Source organism: Bufo bufo, chromosome 2 (assembly GCF_905171765.1).
Source record: "Bufo bufo chromosome 2, aBufBuf1.1, whole genome shotgun sequence".
Lineage (NCBI taxonomy): Eukaryota > Metazoa > Chordata > Amphibia > Anura > Bufonidae > Bufo > Bufo bufo.
The window spans coordinates 663,649,699-663,675,822 of NC_053390.1; the positions used below are offsets into that span (position 1 = coordinate 663,649,699).

The window sequence follows — 26,124 nt, forward strand, 5'->3', positions numbered from 1 at the left end:
CCCCTCATCATTGGTGGCCAGTGCGGATTCCCAGTATTAATAAATGTGCCCAGTGCGGTCTCACCTCTTCCCCCCCCCATCATTGGTGGCAGCGGAGAGTTCCGATCGGAGTCCCAGTTTAAATCGCTGGGGCTCCGATCGGTTACCATGGCAGCCAAGACGCTATTGCAGTCTTGGCTGCCATGGTTACTTAGCAATAAATACAAGCATTATACTTACCTGCGACTGCGAGCTGCGATGTGTGTCCAGCCGAGAGCTCCTCCTACTGGTAAGTGACAGGTCTGTGCTAAAAGCAATGCGCCGCACAGACCTTTCACTTACAAGTAGGAGGAGCTCCCGGCCGGTCAGACATCGCAGCTCGCAGTCGCAGGTAAGTATAATACTTCTATTTTTTGCTAAGTAACCATGGCAGCCAAGACTGCAATAGCGTCTTGGCTGCCATGGTAACCGATCGGAGCCCCAGCGATTTAAACTGGGACTCCGATCGGAATTCTACGCTGCCACCAATGATGGGGGGGAAGAGGTAAGACCGCACTGGGCACATTTATTAATACTGGGAATCCGCACTGCCACCAATGATGGGGGGGGGGGGGAAGAGGTGAGGCCGCACTGGTCACATCCGCACTGGCCACCAATGAATATAGAGGGGGGGGGCCGCACTAGTCACATTTAATACAGGGGAGGGAGGGGGTCTGCCCCCTCCTGCCTGGCAGCACCTGATCTCTCACAGGGGGCTATGATTCGCACAATAATTGTGCGGATCACAGCCCCCTGTAAGAGATCGGGAGCAGGGTGCAGTCATGTACACCGTTCTCAGTATATTCTAACTAGAAGCGTCCCCATCACCATGGGAACGCCTCTGTGTTAGAATATACTGTCGGATTTGAGTTTTCACATGTTTCCGTTTTTTGCGGATCCGCAAAAAACGGATGACATACGGAAACATTTTCAGGAACAACGGATCCGCAAAAAACGGACCGAAAATCGGGATGTAGAAAAATACGGACGTGTGAATGTAGCCTGATTTTGTAAACAGGTAGAACAAGCTGCTGTTGATAATTAAACATGTTCAAACAGCTGGAAAACCCCTTTAACCCCGTAAAAGTCACATTAATGGGGTTCTCCAGGAATAAATAAAAAAAAATGAAAGTACTTAAATACTATTTTATAATAAATATATTCACAAATACCTTTCATTACAAGAATGGCTTGTTTTTTCAAGGGAGCAATCATTAGAAGAAATAAAATGGCCGCTGTGCTATCAGTACACACAAAACCTGTCCTAATCACAAAGGAGGACAAGTTACTTCACCACAATGAGCCATAGTGCTGCCTCATCCTCCTCTCTGCTCTGCTTGTCCGGAATTATGATCCTGAATACAGGTGAATCTCTGTGGGAATGAAGCTGTAGTGTAATAGCGCACATCACCGCTGCAGCAGTAATCACTGGCCTTGGTGCTGTACACCACTGAGGCCAGTGATTAGTTACAGCAGTCAGGTGAGGTACACAGGCATTTTACTGTGGCAGCCAAAACATTATGTCCCAGCTGCAGCTCGACAAAGAGAACAGGGTATTGGTGCTAGATCAAATAGTGATCAGGATGGTGAGTTTAAGTGTTTTGTTTTTTTTTCCTTTTTATTTTAACAGCACCCCTGTAGTTTGGCCTCAATAATTTGAACTTAGGCACCCCCTTCCAGCTCAGTACTTAGATACCATAACAATGCCAAGCTCTGTACTTAGATAAGGTAACAGAACCAAGCTCTATGCATAGATATAGCAACATAACTCTGTTACACACATACTTCTACACATGCCTGCACTATTTCATATACACACTGTCATACATGCATGTACTCTTACATACACACACTGTCATACATGCAGGCACTCTTACATGCACACACTGTCATACATGCAGGTACTCTTAGATATACACACTTTCCTGCATGCAGGCACCCTTTCATACACACACTGTCATACATGCAGGTAATCTTACATACACAAACTGTCATACATGCAGGCACCCTTTCATACACACACTGTCATACATGCAGGTACTCTTACATACACACTGTCATACATGCAGGCACCCTTTCATACACACACTGTCATACATGCAGGCACCCTTTCATACTCACGCTGTCATACATGCAGGCACCATTTCATACACACACTGTCATACATGCAGGTACTCTTACATATACACACTGTCATACATGCAGGCACTCTTACATATATGCACTATCCTGCATGAAGGCACCCTTTCATACACACACTGTCATACATGCATGTACTCTTAGATACACACACTGTCATACATGCAGGCACTTTTTTAAACCAATTACAATACATGTAGAATCCTTCCTCACCTAATGACCCTCTGTATTGCTAGTTGTGTCCCCAGGTCCTGAGCCAGGCTCCTCCCCCTCGTAGGGCTGGGCTCCAGACTGATCACACAGGCAGCAGTCCTTCTAGAACTCTAGAGCTGCCGCATTGGAGGAGATCCGGTCTGTGCTATTGACTGACAGGTTTTAGTCCAATCAGCACTCCTGGTCAGAGTAAGGCTGTTTCTGCATTATCTAATTTACATAAAAATGTGGCAAAATGCCTCTTTTTTGCCGTGATTTTATAAAAAACAGATCATGTGGAAACAGCCTTACTCTGACCAGGAGTGCTGATTACACAAAACTTGTCAGTTCCCATGAATCAGCGCTGGTGTGGATCCCTCCTTCTCATTTAGGATGAGTCGCAGGTAGCATGCATCCTACTGTGTACAGGGGCAGAGCTTATCGCAGATCAGGACAGGTTTTGTGTGAACTAATGGGACAGCGGCCATTTTGTTTCCCCTGATGATTGCTCCCCAGACAAAACGAGCCATTATATATAATGAAAGATATTAAAGAATATATATAAAAGTAATATTTAAGTATTTTCATTTTCTTAATTCCCTTTAAGATAGGAAACATACTTCTCAAAATGTTCCTTTTTTATTGTAGATTTTTAATTTGTATATAGTTAGTGGACAACTCTAGTGACTTAAAGAGGACCTTTCATGTTTTTTTTTTTAGTTTAGATAAGTATCTTTTCCTTACGCTGACCACGGCATACAGGGGGTTTGCGGCAGCTTGTACATCCTCATCGGGTCCCAGTGCTGCGGTGACGGGGACGCGATGGTTGCTATGACAGCCCAGGAGATCCAGCCCCAGCAATTTTTTGTCACCTTACATCACAAAAAGTGTATGAGCAAGCGATCAAAGAGTCATATTCACTCTAAAATAGTACCAATCAAACAGTCATCTCATACCGAAAACAATGAGCCCATACATAAGCCAGTCGCCCAAAAAATAAAAATTAACTATGGCTTTCAAAATATGGAGACACTAAAAAATTTTTTTTTTCAAAACTGCTTTATTGTGTAAAACTGAAACAAGCAACCAAAAAAAGTCATTTTTGGTATTGTCGTGTCCATAACAACCTGCTCTATAAAAATATCACATGATCTAAAACGTTGCCAAAACAGCCATTTTTTGTTAACTTGCCTCACAAAAAGTGTAAGATAGAGCAACCAAAAATCATATGTACACTAAAATAGTACCAACAAAACTGCCACCTTATCCCATAGTTTCTAAAATGGGGTCTTTTTTGGAAGTTTCTACTCTAGGGGTGCATCAGGGGGTCTTCAAATGTGACATGGCAGCTTAAAATTATCCTATTGAAATCTGCCTTCCAAAAACCATATGGCGTTCCTTTCCTTCTGCGCCCTGTCGTTAGCCTGTACAGCAGTTTACGACCACATATGGGGTGTTTCTGTAGACTACAGAATCAGGGCAAGAAATATTGAGTTTTGTTTGGCTGTTAACCCTTGCTTTGTTAGTGGAAAATGTTTTATTAAAATGGAAAATCTGCCAAAAAAGTGAAATTCTGAAATTTCATCTCCATTTTCCATTATTCTTGTGGAACACCTAAAAGGGTTAACAAAGTTTGTAAAATCAGTTTTGAAAACCTTGAGGGGTGTAGTTTATAAAATGAGATCATTTTTGGCTGGTTTCTATTATGTAAGCTTCACAAAGTGACTTCAGACCTGAACTGGTCCTTAAAAAGTGGGTTTTGGAAATTTTCAGAAGAATTTTAAGATTTGCTTCTAAACGTCTAAGCCTTCTAGCGTCCCAAAAAAATAAAATGGCATTCAAAAAATAGTCCAAACATGAGTTAGACATATGGGGAATGTAAAGTAATAAATATTTTTGGAGTTATTACTATTATAAAAGTAGAGACATTTAAATTTGGAAATTTTTCAAAATTTTTGGTAAATTTGGTATTTTTTTTTATAAATAAAGATGAAATTTTTTTTACTCAGTTTTACCACTGTCATGAAGTACAATATGACGAGAAAACAATGTGACGAGAAAACAATCTCAGAATGGCCTGGATAAGTAAAAGCGTTTTAAAGTTATTATTACCACATAAAGTGACACGTGTCAGATTTGCTAAAAATGGCCTCGTCCTAAAGGTGAAAAATGGCTGGGTCCTTAAGGGTTTAATGTACTTTATAAACATTTACTTCATGTTTGTAAGTAGAAGAATTTGCATTGGTATTAGCTATAGCAACCTACCGTATTATTCAACTTTAGAGCAACCAAGAGCTGCCCTTAAAATATCTTGATTCCTATACGGTCCTCGCTGTATTCTACAAAGCTATGCAAATATCTAGATGTTGACATTTATTGGCATTATAGCCTGCTGTTTTTCACTGGTGTTTGCTCTTTCTTTTTTTAAAACATAGTATATTATGTATGTAAATCTAATTAGAGGTATGAATATTCATGTACAGGAAACATTCTTGCCGTTAGATGGTCTCCTTGAATCATTCATTTGCATAATAAAATATAACATCCGCACTTCTAGCTCTATTAAATATGTAAGTACCTTAAAATATCTTATTAAAGTATGCGCATGCATCCCTGCAGGACATTGTAGACCCAAGCCATCAAATCTCGGACGAATCTTTGGAGAGTGTATGACAAATGTTATCCCAGCATCCACATATCCCAGTGATGGATCATCAGTGAATTCTGGCTAGTTTAAAAAAAACATAAAAAATCATTATAACATGATGCCAACATAACCAAAAGTATATGATGTGTGTGTGTAAGACGCAACATGCAAGCATATCAGAAAGCTATTGAATGGTACATACATGTGAAACATTTCTGAAAGCGCTGTATGGACAAATTGTGCTTGACATTCTCACAAGTTTTAAAGGCCCCAAACATCTACAAAATCGATTTACATCATTATGACCACTTCCTACTTTCGACATCGATACGCGACAGGAGATAGAAAGGCGCTCATAGGGTAAATACATCAGAATCTGCTCCTTGAAAGGAGGATGTAATCTGCTCACCTGTTTATGTTGTGCTAGCCTGGCACAACACCAGTGCGAGCGGAAGAGAAGAGGAATGATGATCGGTGCAGCAAAACTATCAGTAACCCTTAGGGCAGGAGCCAAACCGCCGGTGGGGTGAGGTATAACAGTGGAAATTGTCAAGACTGAAGTCATCGAGCTGATTGTTGATAGTAAGAGGCGCAAGTACACAACCAGACATGAGTGTTGCGATGAATAGGATTTTATTTTGGGATCAAGACAATAAAATGGCAATTTCTACTGTTATACTTTCGACATCGGCAGCTCATGAAGGAAGTCACGTGTATCAGATTTTCAAAAAACAAAAAAAAACAAATGCTGATTATTGGCTTTAAGGCAGGAGATGGCAGTGTGTGAATTGTTGAAATTCGTGAAAGTGTATAGTGATTAGTCTTGATCGCAAATTTTTATTGCGAATATCGGCACTTCGAGAAATTACAAAAATCTAGACTATAGTGCTATATATTCATAATCGCGAATATTCTATTTTTTTTTTTCATCAGTGCTACTGCTTCTTGCTTGTGGACCAATGAGAAGGCTGCAATATCTTAGTCAGAGCTTACCAACACCCCTAGCAACCAATAGGAAAGTTGCCTACCCCTTACTATATAAGAAACTCCCCAGCAGCCATTTTCTGCTGTTTTTTGCAGTTCTGAGAGAGAGAGAGCAGTGTCATTGCTGTGCTCTGTGCTTTCATCTGGATCCTATTCCTTATTCAATTACATTAGATAGTTAATTAACTCACATATATAATACAGATAGTTAGTGGGAGATTGTCAGTGTAGGTTAGATAGTGATATAGTATAGCTGATATGTTCCAGTGCAGGGTGTGATAGGAATTACTGTTTCTCTGATGTCCATACATATATGCTACAGACATAGTGCTGTGATGTCACAACAATACTTAGTGCACCAATCAGTAATATCTACTCAGACCTGATAAAATGTGAAGTTGCATGTATTGGGCAAAAAATATGCGCATCATTAGTGCCAATTTTAGAATTCGCTAATTTATTGAGAATATTATGCGAAAAATTTGCGAAATATCGCGGAAACGAATATTGCCTATGCCGCTTATAACTAATTGTGATTAGACAAATGGCAAATAAGCAACTTGGGAAGTGCAGAGCACAACATGAACATCAGCTACGAAGGTGCGTGAGGGCGGACTGATGCTACAGTGGAGCAGCTCACCGCCAAAATGAACCAGGGGACTACCAGACATGTATCTAAGGATGAGTTCACATCACGTTTTATGCGGCCACACCACATTTTGGTATCCTGGTGAACGGATGCCACTGTATGGTGTCCATCTGAGGCATTCGTTTAACATATAAGTGTTCATAGAAATGTTCATTCCCGATAATTGACTTGTATAATTGGGCAGTCATTGAGTCAATGAACAAGCAGATGCTTGATTATTGGCTGATGGGCATCTTTCATCATTCCTCCCACATTCAGTTTGCATCCCTGTACCATTGTATTATTATCCATCGGAACTCACACTGCCTGGACATCGGTGGTATAATAGCATCCTTATGTTCTTAAAGAGGACCTTTTACTGGCCTTGACATTACCTTATACAGTAAATACCTGGCTGGGTAGGGCATACTGCTGACATGTGATATCACTCAATTTTTACGGATGGTACAGAATTCAGGCATGCTCAACCTGCGGCCCTCCAGCTGTTGTAAAACTACAACTCCCACAATGCCCTGCTGTAGACTGATAGCTGTAGGCTGTTCAGGCATGCTGGGAGTTGTAGTTTTGCAACAGCTGGAGGGCCGCAGGTTGAGCATGCCTGGTACAGATGGTATGGATTAACATACAGGGTAGTAAAACCAAAATGGGGGGCACAGCGGGGGAATGGAGCACCGCATAGAATAAAAAATGAGTGATATCACATGTCAGCAGTATGTCCTACCCTGCCAGATGTTTATATGGTAATGTCAGGGCCGGTGAAAGGTCCTCTTTAAGTGATTGGTGTGGAAATGGCCTTGCTAATCTTCTGTATTTTGTTTTAGTCTTAGTATACATGTCGCAGGGGCAAAACTAAATATAACCTACAAAGCTCTAAGAGAGGGGTCACTGACTGGTGCAGTGATATGGTCCATAGAGGTGGGGAATTTTGGTCAGCTTTGCTCAACCTCTTCCTTTTGCTGGTAAACCAAAGATGAACTTATTTAAAGGGGTTGTGTCATTTGAGACAGTGATGGCATATTGCTAGGATATGCCATAAATGTCAGATAGGTGCGGTTCTCACCTCTGTGACCTGCACCTCTCTCTAGAATGGGGCCTCCAAAGTGAACAAATGTGCATCGCACATGCACAGCATGCTCTTTATTCACTTCTATGGAAGTTCCCAAAATAGCCGAGCGAGTGTGCATGCCCTGCCACCTCTGCATTTACCTCTATATAACTGCTCGAAATAGCCACTGGAAACAGCTGAGCCAGCACTCTGCTATTTCGGGGGGGCCCTGTTCTAGAGATAGGTGCGGGTCCCAGAGTCGGAAAATCCACCGATCTGACATTGGCAGCATATCCTAGCGATATGCCACCAATGTGTCAGATTAAACAACCCCTTGTATGGACTTTTCTTATTTACTTTGATGGCAAAAATGCTGAATGAAACTTTTAATGTTAAAATTAATATCATGAGGATTTTAGACTTCAAGTACCAGTCATTTCATTACCTGTTTTATATCAAAGAGCACACTTAATCCTCTTCCAGAAGTACTGACCCTTGCATGTGATTTACAAGAATTCGGATTGAAAGTGTAACAGTTTCCATATTCTGTGAAAACGTGTTCAAAGTCCTTAAAGAAAAAAATAAGAAATATAAAAGACAAATTCAATATATCATTTAACAAATGCTTTGATCTGAAATCAAAACTTCCAACAATAATGTCTGAGTTTGGCTGAATAGCTTTCTGTGTAATTATGTTTCATTATGTTAAAAGGAACCTGAAAAATCTATTTTCAACATTTAGCTATGCCCATTACCTTATTCTTTCAAGCATATTGTACCGATTACATCTTCATTCTGATTTTGTGTTTCATAGTTGCTATGAAAAGGTACCTGTCACGATCAGTGTGGGGGAAAAACTCCACACTAAACACAGGAGGAAAGGGGAACAGTAACTGGGCCTGGAAACTAGGGAAGAAACAGGTTACCTCCTAAACAACCCTAATCCGGGCCCTAACTACCTATCAATATGAATAGACCTTGAAGGTAGGAATATTCATATGCTGGATACCTAGGCCCTTATATCCCTATAAGGCCCTGGAATAAGGTTAGGACCAGAGGCAACTCATTCCTCCCCAGATGGACGAATGGAAGTCTCTGCCTCAGGCCCAGATACAAACAACAGGGAATATAACAAACACAAAACAATAAGAAAAGACAAGGCAATATCTGAAAGTAGAAAACTGGCAACTCCAGAAGCACCACAGAGTACAACCGACCAGCTATTTAGAAGGCAGGAAGAAAATCTATAAACCGCACCTCCAAGAGTGAGAAGCCAACAAGCAACACCTGAAGCAAGGGGTGTGGCATTCACCAAAACACAGACACAATAAGATCCACCGTGAACTTGTCAATTTAACCCACGAGTTGCCAGTCTCTCCGATCTCCTGGTACCTGCCACGGGTACGTCCGTGACAGTACCTTACTAATGCTTGCCATGCCTTCTTCCTGCCTCCTGGCCCTTGAGGGTGTGGCAAACATGACTTGGAGGCAGGAGTGTAACTATAGGGGGTGCAGAGGTAGCAGTTGCTACTGTGCCCAGGAGCAAGAGGGCGCCCAAAGACCCTTGTGCTACATAAAAAGACACCAATATTATAGAAAGTGCATGCTTGTCAAGTTAAACCTCTGGCTGGAGAGAAAGGGTTAGGTCAAGAATTTGGCATGGAGGGTTGCTGTTTCAATTTTTGCCTCGGTCAGCAGGAAGGCTATGTGCTCACCTGCCCTTTGCCACAAATAACTGAGAGAAGGGGGGCCCAAGCTGAACTCTTGCACCAGGGCCCATGAGCCTTTAGCTACTCCTCTGCGTCGAAGAATGCAAGAGCCAGCCTCCTCCAGCCAGCATTAGCATATGGTGGTATCGTGGAATAAAGTAGATTTTCACAGCAACCATAAAACATAAAAGCAGAATAAGGGCACCATCAGGAATAATATGCTTAAAAGAATAAGGTAATGGGCATTGCTAAATGTTAAAAATCGGGATGTCAGGTTCCCTTTAATCCACCTGTAAATATATACATTTGATATTGGAGCAGAACTTTATTTTTAGAAGAAAATCTAATTTTATGACTGGCATAACAAAGTAGATTGGTTTCATCTCCTTTGCTGTCAGTACAGTGCCAAAACTACTGCTTACCAATATTTACTAGCGACAAACTGCCTAAGGCTATGTTCACACAGGACTGATTTTACTGGATAATGATGGACACTGTAGTGGAAGCTGAAGAACCCCATCATAAGTCAATGGAGTCTGTCAGTTGATGTTGATTTCCTTTTTGTAACAGATCCGGCACTGTGTTGCATTTTTCTTATATAATAGAAACAATGATGAAAATGAACGGAGCCTAACAGCCACATTCTTCAATGGGTGTGTAAGACAATATGTCCCCAGTAGCCAGTCACACAGAACAGACACATTGCAATGAAGATTGGTGGTAAAACCAGGTCTTTTTACATGTTTTGCTCCCGCTCTATTTTAATTTAACAAAAAATACATTTAGGTGGAAAACCTCTTTAAAGGGAACCTGTCATGTGGATATTTGATTATAATCTAACTAATTATATACAATCATTAACTACCAAAAAGTACCTTAGATGTATTCACTTACTGGTGTGACAGATGGTTATCTCATAATATACACGAAAAGATGCCACATGCTAATGAGCTGATTAGAGTCCAGCGTGATGTCATTGAGTCCAGAGTATATTTAATTCAGAGCTATAGCCACTCCCCTGCCCACCTGCTGCTGATTCTTATAGAAAATAACTGTCATTCAGCAGCAGGTGGGCGGGGAGAGTCAGAAGCTCATGAATATTTATAAATCATCATTATCAGCTGGAGCTTTTCAATACAAGATGTTGGCAGATTGACTGGGTCAATTAAAGAAAGTGACCCAGCATTTTGCTAAGAGAATCAGTCACTTATTTATGTTGCCCTTAGTTAGGACACCATAAAACTGGTGACAGGTTCCCTTTAAGTCTTGTGATATACTGTATATAGTACATATAGTACATAGTCTTCTGTTAAAGAAGACACTGTATCCAATCAGTGCTGCCTGTGTCAGACTGTGTAGGGGACACCCCCCCCCCCCTCCAACCTAGGTGGTAACACCCATCTGGACCTTCATTGCAAACTGCTAGCAATTAATTTAGAATTTCTAGCAGGAATAATAAAGGGATGGCACAACATAGAGTCATAACAATAGAAGCTCCAGAATTGTTATTACATGGGAAATTTCAAGTTGTTACTAAAACAGACATGTCAAGAGGGATAACAGGTCCACTAGCATCATGACTACCCCCTTCTCCATTGACTTAGAATTGGTGTTAGTTTTTTTCCCCCTGCATAGAATAGCACAGCATACTACACTATTCCAACCAATAAAGAGCTATGGAAAGCTGGTGGAAAAGAAGCACTGCAAGCCATTGAAAAAAAAAGCCTTTTGGTTATATACTGGATAGTTGACTATTTAGCCTCATTAAATAAAAACCCAAATTGAAATAAGTATCAGAATTATATTGCATATGATATTCAGAATTTACAATAATTAGACATTGGTAAATATGTTTTTGTACGAGATTACTTGTAATTATTATATTTATATATACATATAGATAGATAGATAGATAGATAGATAGATAGATAGATAGATAGATAGATAGATAGATAACTGCTTATAAATTACTTGAAGAAGTCAGAGCTGTTATACCTCTGGGTAGCATGGCATGCCATAAAAATCACACTTCAATAAAGTGCTGTTATTGATATAAAATCCATAGTTTTTGGTGAAGTCTTTAATGCTGAAATTTTGGTTTAATTGCAAAAAATCAATGACTTCCTGTAAATTGTGAGAAATTTCCCCAGCGTTTGAAAAATGAAGAACTGTAGACACAATGTTCCACATGAAAAATGCAATACTCAGGTTGTTAACAGCATTTGTTTGGTACCTAAAAAACAAGAAAATATATGTATAAAGAACTCCAAGGTGACTCAAGTCAACAAAAGGAATAAATCCAAGTAAGGGTCCATTCACAGGTCCGCATGAATGGGTCCGCATCTTTTCCGCAATTTTGCGGAACGGGTGTGGACCCATTCATTTTCAGTGGGTTCGGAAAAGATGCGGATAGCACACAGTGTGCTGTCCACATCCGCACTTCCGTTCCACCAAAAAATAGAACATGTCCTATTCTTGTCCGCAGACACGGACAAGAAAAGGCATTTCTATTAAAGTGCCTGGCATGTGCTGTCCGCCGGTGTCCGTGTTTTGCGGACCGCAAAACACTTGCGGACGTGTGAATGGAGCCTAATTGTGAAAATACTGACTGACACCTTCTGCAGATGGAAATAGGAGGAACTCCTCTAGGGGGCAATATGACATAAAATGGAATATAAGTTATAGACACAAGGAGGTACAGAATCAGCTCATAGATAGCTCTACAACCTGGATTAGTGATGAGCGAAGTTATTAAAACTTCGATTTGGCTGCTTCGCCGAATTTCACAAAGAAATTCAGTTTGTGAACCGTAATTGAACCCCTCAGATGCCGTGATCAGTAATGAACATTGAAGGCTTTCAGGGGTTAGTCAGGTGATTTCACACAGGATCTTCAATCAAGATGGCCGCCATGGCCTCTTCACGTGCAAATGGATGAGGTGAGTATGATTACCCCCCATTTCAGGGAAAATTGATTAGTTACCACGAATCACGAGTAAATTCGGCGAAGTGAATTTTCCCTGAAATTCGGATTGAAGTCCACTTTGGATATTTCGATTCCCGCAACCCTAACCTGGATCACAGTGTTCTTAGGCTGTTACACCATGCATGAATCTTAATATTATCATAATTGCTAATAACTTAGTAAGTGTACAGCCCTTCTTCCATAGAATGCAAATTTTCCTTAACCTCTTGAATACCGGAGTTTTTTTTAGTTTTAATTTTTGTTCCCTGTCTTCCCGGAGCCATAACTTTTTTTATTTTTACGTACACATAGCCGTATGAGGACTTGTTGGGACAAGTTGGACTTTCTAATGCCACCATTTAATATACAATGTAGTGGGAAGCCAGAAAAAATACTAATGTGGTGGAATTGGAAAACAATTGCAATTCCGCCACAGTTTTAGGGGTTTTGTCTCTATTTCCTATATGGCACAACTGACCAGTTCTCCTCATTCTCTGGTTCAGTCTGATTACAACGATACCACATATGTGTGTTTTTTTTGTGTTTTAACACTGCAAAAGTAATAGAAACTTAGAAAAAAAAATTTTTTTTACATTTTTATTTTATTTATATTTTTTTACTTTTTTAAACATTTTTACAGTTTTTTTTAGCCGGTTCTAGGAGGCTACAATGTTCACTAGTCACATTTTTTTTTAGCTTATACTGTAGTTCTATAGAACTAAATTCTAAGCTAAATTTGCTATTACCCTATGTTGGTCTGCCACTTGCAGGCCAACATAGGAATTGCAACTCTAATACACTGGGTCTCTGCAGAGAGACTCAGAGTAATAGATCAAAGGACCGGCTTCCCCGATTGTCGCTTCTGGATTTTTTGCTATTTAGAAACTGTGGTTGTGCTTTACCACTGCATCTAAAGGGTTAAATGCCTACGATCAGCATTATTGCTGGTCACAGACATCAGCCATGGGCCTCTGCTGTTTGAAACAGCAGAGACCGACTGGCTATGGCGCCCCCTGCATGTGTGAGCCGGCACCATGTTTAAAGACCCTCCATGTACAGCGCTGGGAACCTAAGGGTTAATAGCAGGGTTAATAGCAGTCTGACCTTTCATTTTTTTGCTAATATCACTACTGAGAAAAGCTTTAAGGGGTTCTGCAAGAATGGGGGGGAGGACTTTGGCAACACTTCTTCTTCTACCCCAGGCCTATGACTCCACTGGGCCACCTTGATGTCAACATCTGGATTCACATCGCCAGGTGGTGACCAGCTCCCCTAACGTCATGACAAATGGTCATATGACGTAGTGTTATGTCAAACCTGATGTTGACATCGAGGGAACCCAGCAGAGCATTGAAGGCCTAGAGAAGAAGGAGCGGAGTGCTGACGCTGGGATGCAGATAAGAAATCTTTCCTTTACAGCTCTGGTCAAATGGGAGGGGTTTACTAAACCCCCCTCCCATTTTTGTACAACCCCCTTAAAGCTGTTTTTTCAAGATTTATATGTATCCCCTACAGGATAGGGGATAGGTGTCTGATCAGCTGGGGTCTGACTGATGTGCCCCCCACTGGTCACAATGGGTACTTGGCTATCTCCAGTAGCCTCATAGAGGATGAATGGAGCCGCAGCACTTACGCTCACCACCACTATATTTGTATGGGGAAAACACAGAACCCCTGTTCTCATGATTGGTGAGGGTACCAGTGGTTAAACCTCCACCTATCAGGCAATCTCTTGCAAAGCAAAAAAATATTATGGTATGTTATTGACACACAGATTAAAAGATCTGTTTGGAACAAAAAAAAAAGGAAAAAAAAACTTTGAAAATCCATTCTTAACTAATGCAAATAATATAACTTTTGTACCATTATAGCTAATTCCTTGACATAAATGTTAATGATAATTATCCAGACAAAAGCTCAGACTAAGATCCTATGCACATAGCAGTATTAATATGTGAATGTCCTCTAAAATAGGCTAATAAAATGCTTTAACTTTCCTAGAAATCATCAGTACCAATTATTGAAAATAAAATAGTAAATGTACCTGTTTAAATTACAGAACGTCACAGAAGGGAATTCAATTGTATCAGCATATTGGACAGTCACTGAAGTGGTTGTTGGCCAGCTGAAATAATTGACAACTCGCAGACAGACCTGTGAAAAAGCTGCCATGACAAAAGTCAAGACCACAACACCCCAAAGTACTCTACGGATTTGCCAACTTGTTCCATCAGTATTTCTTTCTACAAGGTTATGCAATCCATGGAATGAGGTGGAAACAGCAAAATCATGGTTATATTTCCGACGTTCTTCTACAGATGGTGCTCTGTGCTTTCTAACATAGGACTGTATTTTATACCAGAACGCTAGAAGAAAAGTAATAACACCATTATTTTTATAGGCACTCGCTGTGGGTTTATATCAGTAGAAATGAAACTCAGATACTATACATAATAACCACAAAACACAACTTCTAATGATTAAGTAGCTATCAGTAAAATATATATCCTCAAGCATTGACCCTCTAGCTATATGCAGAATATTGCACACAGAGAACATATCATCAGTATCGTGAAATTTGTTGTTTGTGAATCAATCCATGAGAAGTGGACCCTAGTGGCAAGTAATAAGTTCCGAAGTCAGCTCCAAATCTATTCTGCTAAATCTCTTGGGCCTATAATGGTGCCAGGGCCTGAGCCAACCAAAGTGCTGTGACCATTTATGGGATGAATTTCTACCTTGCGAAATCAAGAACCTATTTCCCCAAATCTTCTGTATTGTAGATGTATTTGTCCCTAGAAGCATATAGCAACCCACAGAGACCCATATCTACTCTGAATCTCTGTGGCTCTGTATTCTGAACCTCTTGGGACTCAGTGTGTCCCCAGTCAGCCTCCTGCACGTGGCTCTGTCGTGGGAACGAGCCATTTGAGAATTCTTAAGTATAATGTGTCCCCAGAGGTGTAATCACTTTATGGTCACATAGTGGTATAGGAATCATATAAAGAGTAGTCAGTCATCTATACAGATTGCTTTAATTCATTTTAAAGGTATCTCAAATGTGTGGTGTATGGAAACTTTGGTATGTGCACATTTCATACATAGAGCTCATCACACTCTATCTCTCAGAAAAAATTCAGAGGTGTAAAATGGCAGTGGAAATGACCCCATAGGTTGGCCTTATGTATGAGATAACTGTCAACCAAATGCTCAATTGGCTGACAGCTATCTCTCCCAACCCTCCATACATATGACCACCCTGATTAATATGCATGTTGTCTGAACATGGAGAGGGGAGAAAAGGACACCTTTAGCAGCAACTTGTCTCACTAAGAACAAAGGGATTGGGCATGTTGAAATCCAACAGCCTGATCCCATATGCATTAGATGGTCAACCGATCCCATGGGCAGGTCCAGCCAATATACATCTAATGTGTATAGCCAGCTTAAGTCATCAGATCTACACAATATAAGGTTTGATTCATATGTACTGTAGTCGTTCATTGGATTGGATCCTAGGTAGAAAAGAAATGCAAAGAAGAGCTTTATGCTGCACATTATTCGGGGCCAACACTCTTCTGACAAAGTTGGGGCTAGGACAATTATTTGTCCTATGATAAAATATTTAAAATGGTCAGCATCCACGGTGGGAAAAAAAAGAAGACATACTACGTGTGAAGAAAGCCTAAAATAAGTTAACCTGCGGTTTAAACCACCTTTAAAAACAAGATAATAAAACAATATAATTTATAGTACATAAGTGAAATGCTAAATGTACAAGAGCTACAATAACCCAGTTATATTCATATCATATATAGACTGGTTACTTCACAAATACAATGGAAAAAAGAACTGAAACTGTAAAGTGTACATACCATTTCCATCAGTCGATTTGTTTGGTTCATCCATTTTGCTGAAAAGAAAATGCAGAATCCATGCAATGTGTAAGTTCAGGTGAAGGTTTTATTGACAGTCAAGTGTGGGTGGAGAAATTATTGCCTGTGCATAACCGTGTCGTTAACCTGCCTGTGTTGCTACAATGCGCTCCACACACTAATAATGCAGACCTAATTACACTAATGTAGAGGCAATAAAATGGTCTGATTTGAATAAATGTGATTAAAAAAGACAAGTCATATCTAAAAAAAAAATAAGTACTGTAATACATTAGCAACTGAGAAAATAATACATGTTCATTGATTGCCTAGCATTAGCCACTAGGATTGGAGAAAACTAAAATCCTAGCTGCTTAAAGGTGTTTCCAGGATTACTATGGTTTTTAAGAGATATGCTCATGTAGTTGCCTACCTCATATATATCTTCCCTAAGCTTTTTTTTTTTTCAATTTGGACTTTTCAAATTCGTTTTTACCATGTAGACAAATTTATCTGGTTTGTTACATCCTGTATGTTGCACTTCCTGTTGCTGTATCCAACCAAACCCATGATGCACTTATCCTTTCTCTACCACAGCTCCAGCACCACCCCTAATAACGACCAGCTAGTTTATAGCTCCTCCCACCCTGCTAGTTACACAGACACTCCCCTATCACTGCCCTTGTTGCTGCTTTGATACGTCCATGAACACAACATCACAGGAAATAAGAAAGAGCTGCATGGACATGGTCATGTGACCACAACCCAGACTGGGAGATAAGAGAAAACATTTTTTTTTCATAAAAAAGTATATGTTCATTTCAGCTGTATTTAGTATAGAATTTTCTTTTTTATGCGTAAGATTTTTAAATACACAAATATTTTTTCATTCATACAAAAGTTTTTAAAAAGACAAAAGTATATAATGTCCAAATTTCCCTCAACATAAAAAAGTCACTTTGAAAGTGTTTCTAATGTTTTGGCACTGTATAACATCTTTTTTTTTTTTTAGCAGTATGGTACTACAGAAACTGTAAAAATAGGCCTACAAACATACAGTAATGGTTTTAGAAATGTTTTGTTTTGAAATTCTTTGTAACAGAAAAAAATAACTGATAAGAAAGGGAAAATATATATTTTTTCAAAATCTTCAGTTTTTCCTTCAATACTTTTAAAAATATTATATTTGTTATCTAATGGCACAAAATAAATATCAAATGTGTCCCGTGAAAAATAAAATCAAATACATTTCGGTTGGCTCAAAAATTTGTATTTGTAGTAAGATAGGCCCATTGCTAAAACTGGAACAAGGAAAGGGGTAAACACTCTGGTAATGAAGCAGTTAACAATCTTTTCATGTTGTTACACTTACCATTCTCGGGACTTGTAAATTCAGAGAAAAACAACTTCATTCCCTGGTCCTGTCGAATGCATCATGGGTAACATGATCCCCTTACCTCTAGATGCCTGAGAAATATTATTACAGACAATGGCAAAGACAAGAAAAATGGGTCATCAAGCAGGCTCCTTTTACTTTTTACAGCCTACCACCTCCTCTAGCAACCCGCATCTAGTGAATCCTGAACTACCCTATGCTACCCAGCCTTCTTCTTCTTTTGTAGAGAAGGGTGGCCTCCCATACCAACTACAGGGGTGACAACAGGGAGTCAACAAAGAGAACCGTTGGGGTGATTGATGAGGGAAAATGATGGCATGCAGATTATTAATCATGCCTCTTTAGTGTCCCTCTCTTCTTTGACCCAAGTCCCTCTTTCCTCTTTATTGACCCAAGTCCATCTGTCCCTCTTTGCTCCTTAAATGTCCGTATTTTTGACCTGGGAAATAAATGTGCATTAATACATTTACTAAATTGCTCCTTTCTAAACTACTTAAATGGTTTCTAGCTGCATATTAGATCTCAACTTCATTATCTGGTACAATTTGGACCTTAATATATCTATAATCGTATGAGTTATATGTTAATATTTAAGGCATATTGAAGCCCAAGAAAAAAAAATCTGTCCCAGGGGCTGCACATGCTTTAAAAAAAAATAATAATTTATACCTCACTGATCCCCTGCTGTACCTCGCTTCCTGCTACTATCTTCAAATGGCTATTAATTCTGGCCAATCAATGGCTGCAGCATTGACCCGCCTCATACAGTGATTGGATCTTTCACAAAAATAGCTGCAAGTGTTCCTCTTTGACCATCCAAAAAGTTGGGTGGTATGTATTAATCTTTCTTCCAGTGTACTTTGTGCCTTAAACTAGGTTTAATTTGTTTAACTGGATAAAGGATACCAATTTATTCACTTGAAAATTGAAATGGCTATTTTTTAAAACATAGTGATCCCTGCACCTATTTAGAACTGAGTCTTACATCCAGTCCAATTTTGTTGGGGAGCAAGGATTCTGCGCCTTTTTTTAATTTATTTTTTATTCACCCAGGGTGTTCTGGAGCGTCCTCCTGGCTTCCTGTCATACTGCCCGTTAACCTCTTCATCCCCTTTCTTCCATCACTGCTATAGCTCATCAGGGGTTGAAGCGGTGATGGAGAAGGGGGCAGTGATTTATATGGAGCGCTGAGCGGCGACTACAGTATGAAATGCTGCTCAGCGCTCCTGCTCCAGGCTCCCTCCCTGAAAGGGTAAATATTAACCCTTTCATCCCCTTTCTTCCAGCTGCTCCAGCTGCTCAGCGGACGAGATAACACAAGTGAGTGTCAGATGGGAATGAATATTCAACTTCCTGCTGAACTTTGTGGAACTGCAGCTGTGATACCTATTTGCATACAGATACATAAGAGCTTAATTATATTTTGCTGGGAACAATCATCCAGCGTATTGTGGAATGTTATGGAGCTGTGGCTGTAATATCTATATATCTATATATATGAACTATGGACTAAGCGAAAATATATCTTTATGCGACAATACAGCCATAAAAAGAAATATATAGGATCAGACCAACCATATATAGATCTGGTTAATATTGAGCATTATACTAAAACTGTAGATACAAGCTAACTATAACAAGTTACATACAGTTGCTAGACAAATCAGACTGTATAGTGTAATTTTATAAACTATTAAGTGTGGACACAGAATTAGAATCATTGATATCACTGTTTGATATTCTGTGCCATATTTTATTTGTATAACTTTTTTTTTTTACTTTATATCTATACTAGCAGAAGGACCCGGCTTCGCACGGGTATATTTAATCTATTTGATTTGATGTTTGTGTGTGTTGTTAAAAGATATCAACAGTATCCCCATAACAGTGACCTCTACAGCACCCCGCCCCTTTAACAGTGAACTCCACAGTCCCCTATACTTAACACTGCCCCCCCAGTGCCCCGCCACTTTAAAATGGGACCTCCACAGCAGCCCATCCCCTTAACTTTGACCTTCACAGCAGTCTATCCCTTTAACAGTGAGTTTCACAGCACCCCCACTCCCTTGACAGTGACCTCCACAGTACCCCGCTGCCTTAACAGTGACCTCACAGTATCATGCTGCCTTAACAGTGATCTCCACAGTGCCTGCCCCTTCAAAAGTGACCTCCACAGTGCCCGCCTCTTTAACAGTGACCTTCACAGCACCTGTCCTTTTAACAGTGACCTCCACAGCACCCCGCCCCTTTAACAGTGACCTTCACAGTGCCCGCCCCTTTAACAGTGACCTTCACAGTGCCCGCCCCTTTAACAGTGACCTTCACAGTGCCCGCCCTTTCAACAGTGACCTCCACAGTGCTCTGCCCCTTTAATGCTAGGGCTACATGACGACAAGCTATGGTGTCGCGCTGCAACATGTGACATGCTGCGACTGCGACACGATATTTGCAAAAAATCCATTCAAGATGGATTTTTCTGCGACTGTTGTATCACATGTCGCAGTGCAACACCATAGACTATCATTATAAAAATTATCGTGCGACATTGGTGCGACATCAATGTCGCACAACACATGTAGCAGTGTAGTTGTGCCATATGTGTCGTGCGACTTATTGTCGCTCGACACATGTCGTCATGTAGCCCTAGTCTAAAGCTGACATACAGCAGTGAAGAAAAATGGTTGGGTTGTTATGGAAACCTGGAGTAAAACTGTGTGTATGTGGAGACTAAGGTCCTGCGAGCTTCTATTAGCTGATAAGGGACATGTGACCGTGTGTATGACAGTTGTGATATGAAGAGAAAGACTTGCAGGCTTGTATTGGCTAATGCAGGTCATTTTTTGGGAATATCTCAGGAACTGTACTTCCTAGAGAGCTGTGACCCCACAAGATTTCTTTACAGGTAGCAAGGGATGTGTATACCAACTTTAGTTGAAATCGATGGTTGCGTTTTTGAGTGATGGCGGAACATACACACATATATATGGCCTTCTTTATATATATATATATATATATATATATATACACACTGTAAATATATATATATATATATATATATATATATATATACAATTGCAAGAAAAAGTATGTGAACCCTTAGGAATTATATGGATTTCTGCACAAATTGGTCATAAAATGTGATCTGATCTTCATCTAAATCACAACAATAGACAATTACAGTCTGCTTAAACTAATAACACACAAAGAATTTAATGTTACCATGTTTTTATTGAACACACCATGTAAATACTCACAGTGCAGGTGGAAAAAGTATGTGAACCCTTGGATTTAATAACTGGTTGAACCTCCTTTGACAGCAATAACTTCAACCAAACGTTTCCTGTAGTTGCAGATCAGACGTGCACAACGGTCAGGAGTAATTCTTGACCATTCCTTTTTACAGAACTGTTTCAGTTCAGCAATATTATTGGGATGTCTGGTGTGAATCGCTTTCTTGAGGTCATGCCACAGCATCTCAATCGGGTTGAGGTCAGGACTCTGACTGGGCCACTCCAGAAGGCGTATTTTCTCCTGTTTAAGCCATTCTGTTGTTGATTAACTTCTATGCTTTGGGTTGTTGTCCTGTTGCAACACCCATCTTCTGTTGAGCTTCAGCTGGTGGACAGATGGCCTTAAGTTCTCCTGCAAAATGTCTTGATAAACTTGGGAATTCATTTTTCCTTCGATGATAGCAATCCGTCTGGGCCCTGACGCAGCAAAGCAGCCCCAAACCATGATGCCCCCACCACCATACTTCACAGTTGGGATGAGGTTTTGATGTTGGTGTGCTGTGCCTCTTTTTCTCCACACATAGTGTTGTGTGTTTCTTCCAAACAACTCAACTTTGGTTTCATCTGTCCACAGAGTATTTTGGCAGTACTGCTGTGGAACATCCAGGTGCTCTTGTGCAAACTGTAAACGTGCAGCAAAGTTTTTTTTGGACAGCAGTGGCTTCCTCTGTGGTATTCTCCCATGAAATCCATTCTTGTTTAGTGTTTTGCGTATCGTAGATTCGCTAACAGAGATTTTAGCATATGCCAGAGAGTTTTGTAAGTCTTTAGCTGATACTTTAGGATTCTTCTTCACCTCATTGAGCAGTCTGTGCTGTGCTCTTGCAGTCATCTTTACAGGACAGCCACTCCTAGGGAGAGTAGCAGCAGTGCTGAACTTTCTCCATTTATAGACAATTTGGACTGATGAACAGCAAGGCTTTTGAAGATACTTTTATAACCCTTTCCAGCTTTATGCAAGTCAAGAATTCTTAATCGTAGGTCTTCTGAGAGCTCTTTTGTGCGAGGCATCATTCACATCAGGCAATGCTTCTTGTGAAACGCAAACCCAGAACTGGTGTGTGTTTTTTATAGAGCAGGGCAGCTGTTACCAACACCTCCAATCTCATCTCATTGATCGGACTCCAGTTGGCTGACACCTCACTACAATTAGCTCTTGGAGATGTCATTAATCTAGGGGTTCACATACTTTTTCCACCTACACTGTGAATGTTTACATGGTGTGTTCAATAAAAACATGGTAACATTTAATTCTTTGTGTGTTATTAGTTTAAGCAGACTGTGATTGTCTATTGGTGTGACTTAGATGAAATCACATTTTATGACCAATTTGTGCAGAAATCCATATCATTCCAAAGGGTTCACATACTTTTTCTTGCAACTGTATATAGATGTTTTTATTCCTATTTTTATATTATATGCTATATGTACAAATAAACGTTTAGTCCTGTATGCAAGACCAGAATGAGGAGTTCATACCTATTTTTGGATAACTTTTTCTCATAGCAAGATAAGAACCTCCGCATCTAACATCCAGCGTCTTCACAGGAGGGGGAGGGGGTAAGTGCACAACCCCATACATTTTATTATTATGAACCCTCCATAAGAGACATATCGCTGATGTTATACAGATCACTACATGTATCAAGCATTAAGATTTAGCCGATCACCCAGTTATCTGTAGGACATTGTAGAATGATCTGGACAATATTTGCTACTTGAGTTTTTAACCCTTTAGAGGTTATGCACTGACTAAGATACATTTAACCTACAAAATATCTACAAGAATAAGTTACACTATCATACTAGCATTTTTTTGATTTGGAACCAGCCTAATTCGAAGTATCGTCTGGAACGTTATCTGATTTAAATATACTGATCTGGATTTGATACCATATATTGATTTGAACTGTGTACATAAATATATATGTGATATCTGAATGATTGGCATGATTGCTGTTGGGTACCTTATCATTTGATCTATTGATTTTAAGGGTTTACTAATACTATTTAATTATGGATAATGTGGATTCTCTCACCTCAATGAATTTATGAATCTTGATAGGATCATGCTTATATATTAATTCTTAACAGAATTATGTATATTAATTTTCTCTTTAGGATCATGACTATATATGGATATTAATTGATCAATTGGTATCTATGTATATTTTAATACTTTTTTTAATATTTTACTAAACTTTTATTATATATTTTCTAATTATATTTCTCATTGGTTTCATTATAGTTTTATTTATTTGTATTTGTTTGTTGTTTATTAAACGATCAGAGCCGCATGCAAAACCAGTAAGAGGAGTGCCTACTGTTTTTCTTACATTTTTCATTATAAAAAATAAACATGTTTTTATATGAGGCTCTTTCTTGAATCATTAAGCAGCCCTAATAAGAGCCCTTGTTTATGATTTTGTCTTCATTTCTTTTCTTCATTTAAGCTTTCTTTCTTCTCCGGTTTTCTTAAATTTTTTCTTCTTTCTTCTAAGAGTAAGAGGCAGGGTCATACAGCATGAATGAGTACAGTACAGGGATTTACAGTACAATGATATACATGGAGCGCTGAGCGGCAACTATAGTATGAAGTACTGCTCAGCGCTCCTGCTCCAGGCTCCCTCCCTGGGGATAAAAAAATACAAGAAAAAATAAAAAAATTGAATTTTACTGTATAGGATATTATGAGAGGCTCTTTCTTGAATAGTTAAGCAGCCCTAATAAGAGCATTTGTTTATGATTTCTTCTTCATTTAACCCTTTCGTGACCAAGGGACATTGATGCCCCAGTGTCCAGGTCAAAATTTACAAATCTAACATGCGTCACTTTATGTGGTAATAGCTTTGGAACACTTTTATTTATCCAAGCCATTCTGAGATTGTTTTCTCGTGACACATTGTACTTCATGATAGTCTGAAATTTGAGTCAATATAGGTTACCTTTATTTATGAAAAAATCCCAAATTTTTGAAAAATTCACAATTTTCTAAATTTCAATTTGCACTTTTTGTGATGTAAGGTGACAAAAATGGCTTTTTTGCACTTTTTTTTTTTTTTTACGGTGTTCACCTGAGGGGTTAGGTCATGTGATATTTTTAGAGAGCTGGTTATTACGGATGCGGCGATACCTAATATGTACACTTTTTTTATTTATTTCACTTTAACACAATAATAGCATATTTGAAATAAAAAAATTATGTTTTAGTGTCTCAGTTTTTTTTGTTTTTTTTATGGTGTTTATCGGATGGGGTCTATCATGTGATACATTTATAGAGACAGTCGTTACAGACGCGGTGATACCTAATATGTGTAGTTATTTTTATTTTTTTCATTTTTTATTGGAAAAGGCAATACATTTTTTAATTAACTTTTAAATTATATATTTTTTTACTTTTATTATTTTCACATTTTTTATTTTTTTTTATCAAGTCCCTCTTGGATCTTGAAGATCCAGTGGGGCTGATGGCTGTACTATACTTTGCAATGCTCTTGCATTGCAAATTATAATACTATCAGATGTCCTGTAGGTGGCAACACCGGACGCTTTGCAAAGCCATGGCAACCATCGGGCCTGATGGTTGAGAGAGGGAGCCCCCTCCCTCTATTAACCCCATGAATGCCGCTGCCGCGGCATCTATGGGGTTACAGCAGAGTGTCAGCATAGAGCTGACACTCGCTGCTGATGGCGGCGGCTCAGGAACAGAGCCACCACCATTACACACAGCAGGGGGGCCACACCGCATCGGGGGCAAAGGGCAGGGGGCAGTGCTGGAAAGGGGGAGGGGGAAGGTACGGCCAGCATTGAGGGGCAGGAGCAAATGGGGGCAGGATGAATGTATGGGGCGGGGAGGGGGCGGACCGCATCAGGGGCAGGCTGCATGAATATGGATGGGGGCGGGGGGAACTGCATCAGGAGCAGGTGGGGACAGGAGGCACACAGGAGGAGGGCACAGATCGAGGGGCAGGAGGACACATTACCTGATTTCAGGCTCTGATCTGCAGAGCGCAGTTCAGAGCCTGGAACAGGCATTTTTTCACTGCTGCGATCCGATTGGTTAGTCTGCACAGACTAACTAATCGGATCTATTGTCGGCAAGAGACCACTCTGATTGGTCCCTTGCCGGCATTACTGCACTGTATGCTGTCCGTGACAGCAGCAGGACAGGGGCAGAAGCTTTAATCCAAGCGTTTTGCAGCGCTTGGATTAAAGAGCTGGCTTGACGTTTATACACGTGGTAGCTGCACGGGGCATGTGCAAATATCACGTATATAAACAGATTGCAGTTGGGAAGGGGTTAAGCTTTCTTTTTTCTCCAGTTTTCTTCTATTTTTCTATTTTTTCTTCTTTCTTTCACCAGTTGGGTCATTTGTGATCTCCTTCCTTTGTGTTTGGTGATGCAGGAAACAAACTGTGATTTAAACTTTTCCCATAAAGCTTTGTAATTAATTCATGGTATTATCATGAATTCAGTAAATAAAAAATAAATTAATAAAATAAAAATCAATTAAGCAAAGTTTAACTCCTGCTTTCTGTACTGCGCCACCGCAGCCGCCCTGGAGTGTACCTTCTTCTGCTTCTCTAGCTGGGCGCAAGCTCCACCTCCCGTCACTGCGCGGGCCGGATCAAACAGCTTCACGGGCCGGTTGTGGCCCGCGGGCCGTAGGTTGGGCATCACTGATATAAACTATACATAATATATACTATAAATATACTGAACTACTCTAAAATATCAGATATTGTAAGAATTCAAATATATGCAATTTTATAGTTATTAATTCATCTTAGGCTATCTAGAAGATACCGTAATAATAAATAATATATAGTAAATACATGATAAGATTACATAAAATTACAAAGAAATTACAAAAAAAAAATTCAGGAAATTGTGAAATACATTCAAAATATTCAAAATATACAGTTGCAAGAAAAAGTATGTGAACCATTTGGAATGATATGGATTTCTGCACAAATTGGTCATAAAATGTGATCTGATCTTCATCTAAGTCACAACAATAGACAATCACAGTCTGCTTAAACTGATAACACACAAATAATTAAATATTACCATGTTTTTATTGAACACACCATGTAAACATTCACAGTGCAGGTGGAAAAAGTATGTGAACCCCTAGACTAATGACATCTCCAAGAGCTAATTGGAGTGAGGTGTCAGCCAACTGGAGTCCAATCAATCAGATGAGATTGGAGGT

At 39.7% G+C, this 26,124-nt stretch overlaps 1 protein-coding gene across 2 annotated transcripts in view; it reads right to left on the reverse strand.

The window, feature by feature from the left end:
• The window catches only part of ASIC5 (acid sensing ion channel subunit family member 5), a 134,414-nt gene that overhangs the window by 37,501 nt on the left and 70,789 nt on the right, over window positions 1-26,124 (reverse strand). Inside the window, exons 1-5 of one of the 2 annotated variants that reach the window (XM_040420520.1) lie at window positions 16,223-16,281; window positions 14,392-14,713; window positions 11,379-11,616; window positions 8,120-8,242; window positions 4,928-5,077 (exon numbers count right to left, since the gene is read on the reverse strand). In XM_040420520.1, the coding sequence (XP_040276454.1) occupies window positions 4,928-5,077; window positions 8,120-8,242; window positions 11,379-11,616; window positions 14,392-14,713; window positions 16,223-16,256 (867 nt within the window). In that variant the 5' untranslated portion in view covers window positions 16,257-16,281. Of the gene's footprint in view, window positions 1-4,927; window positions 5,078-8,119; window positions 8,243-11,378; window positions 11,617-14,391; window positions 14,714-16,222; window positions 16,282-26,124 lie in introns of those variants that run through there. The other variant, XM_040420519.1, reaches the window with a different exon arrangement.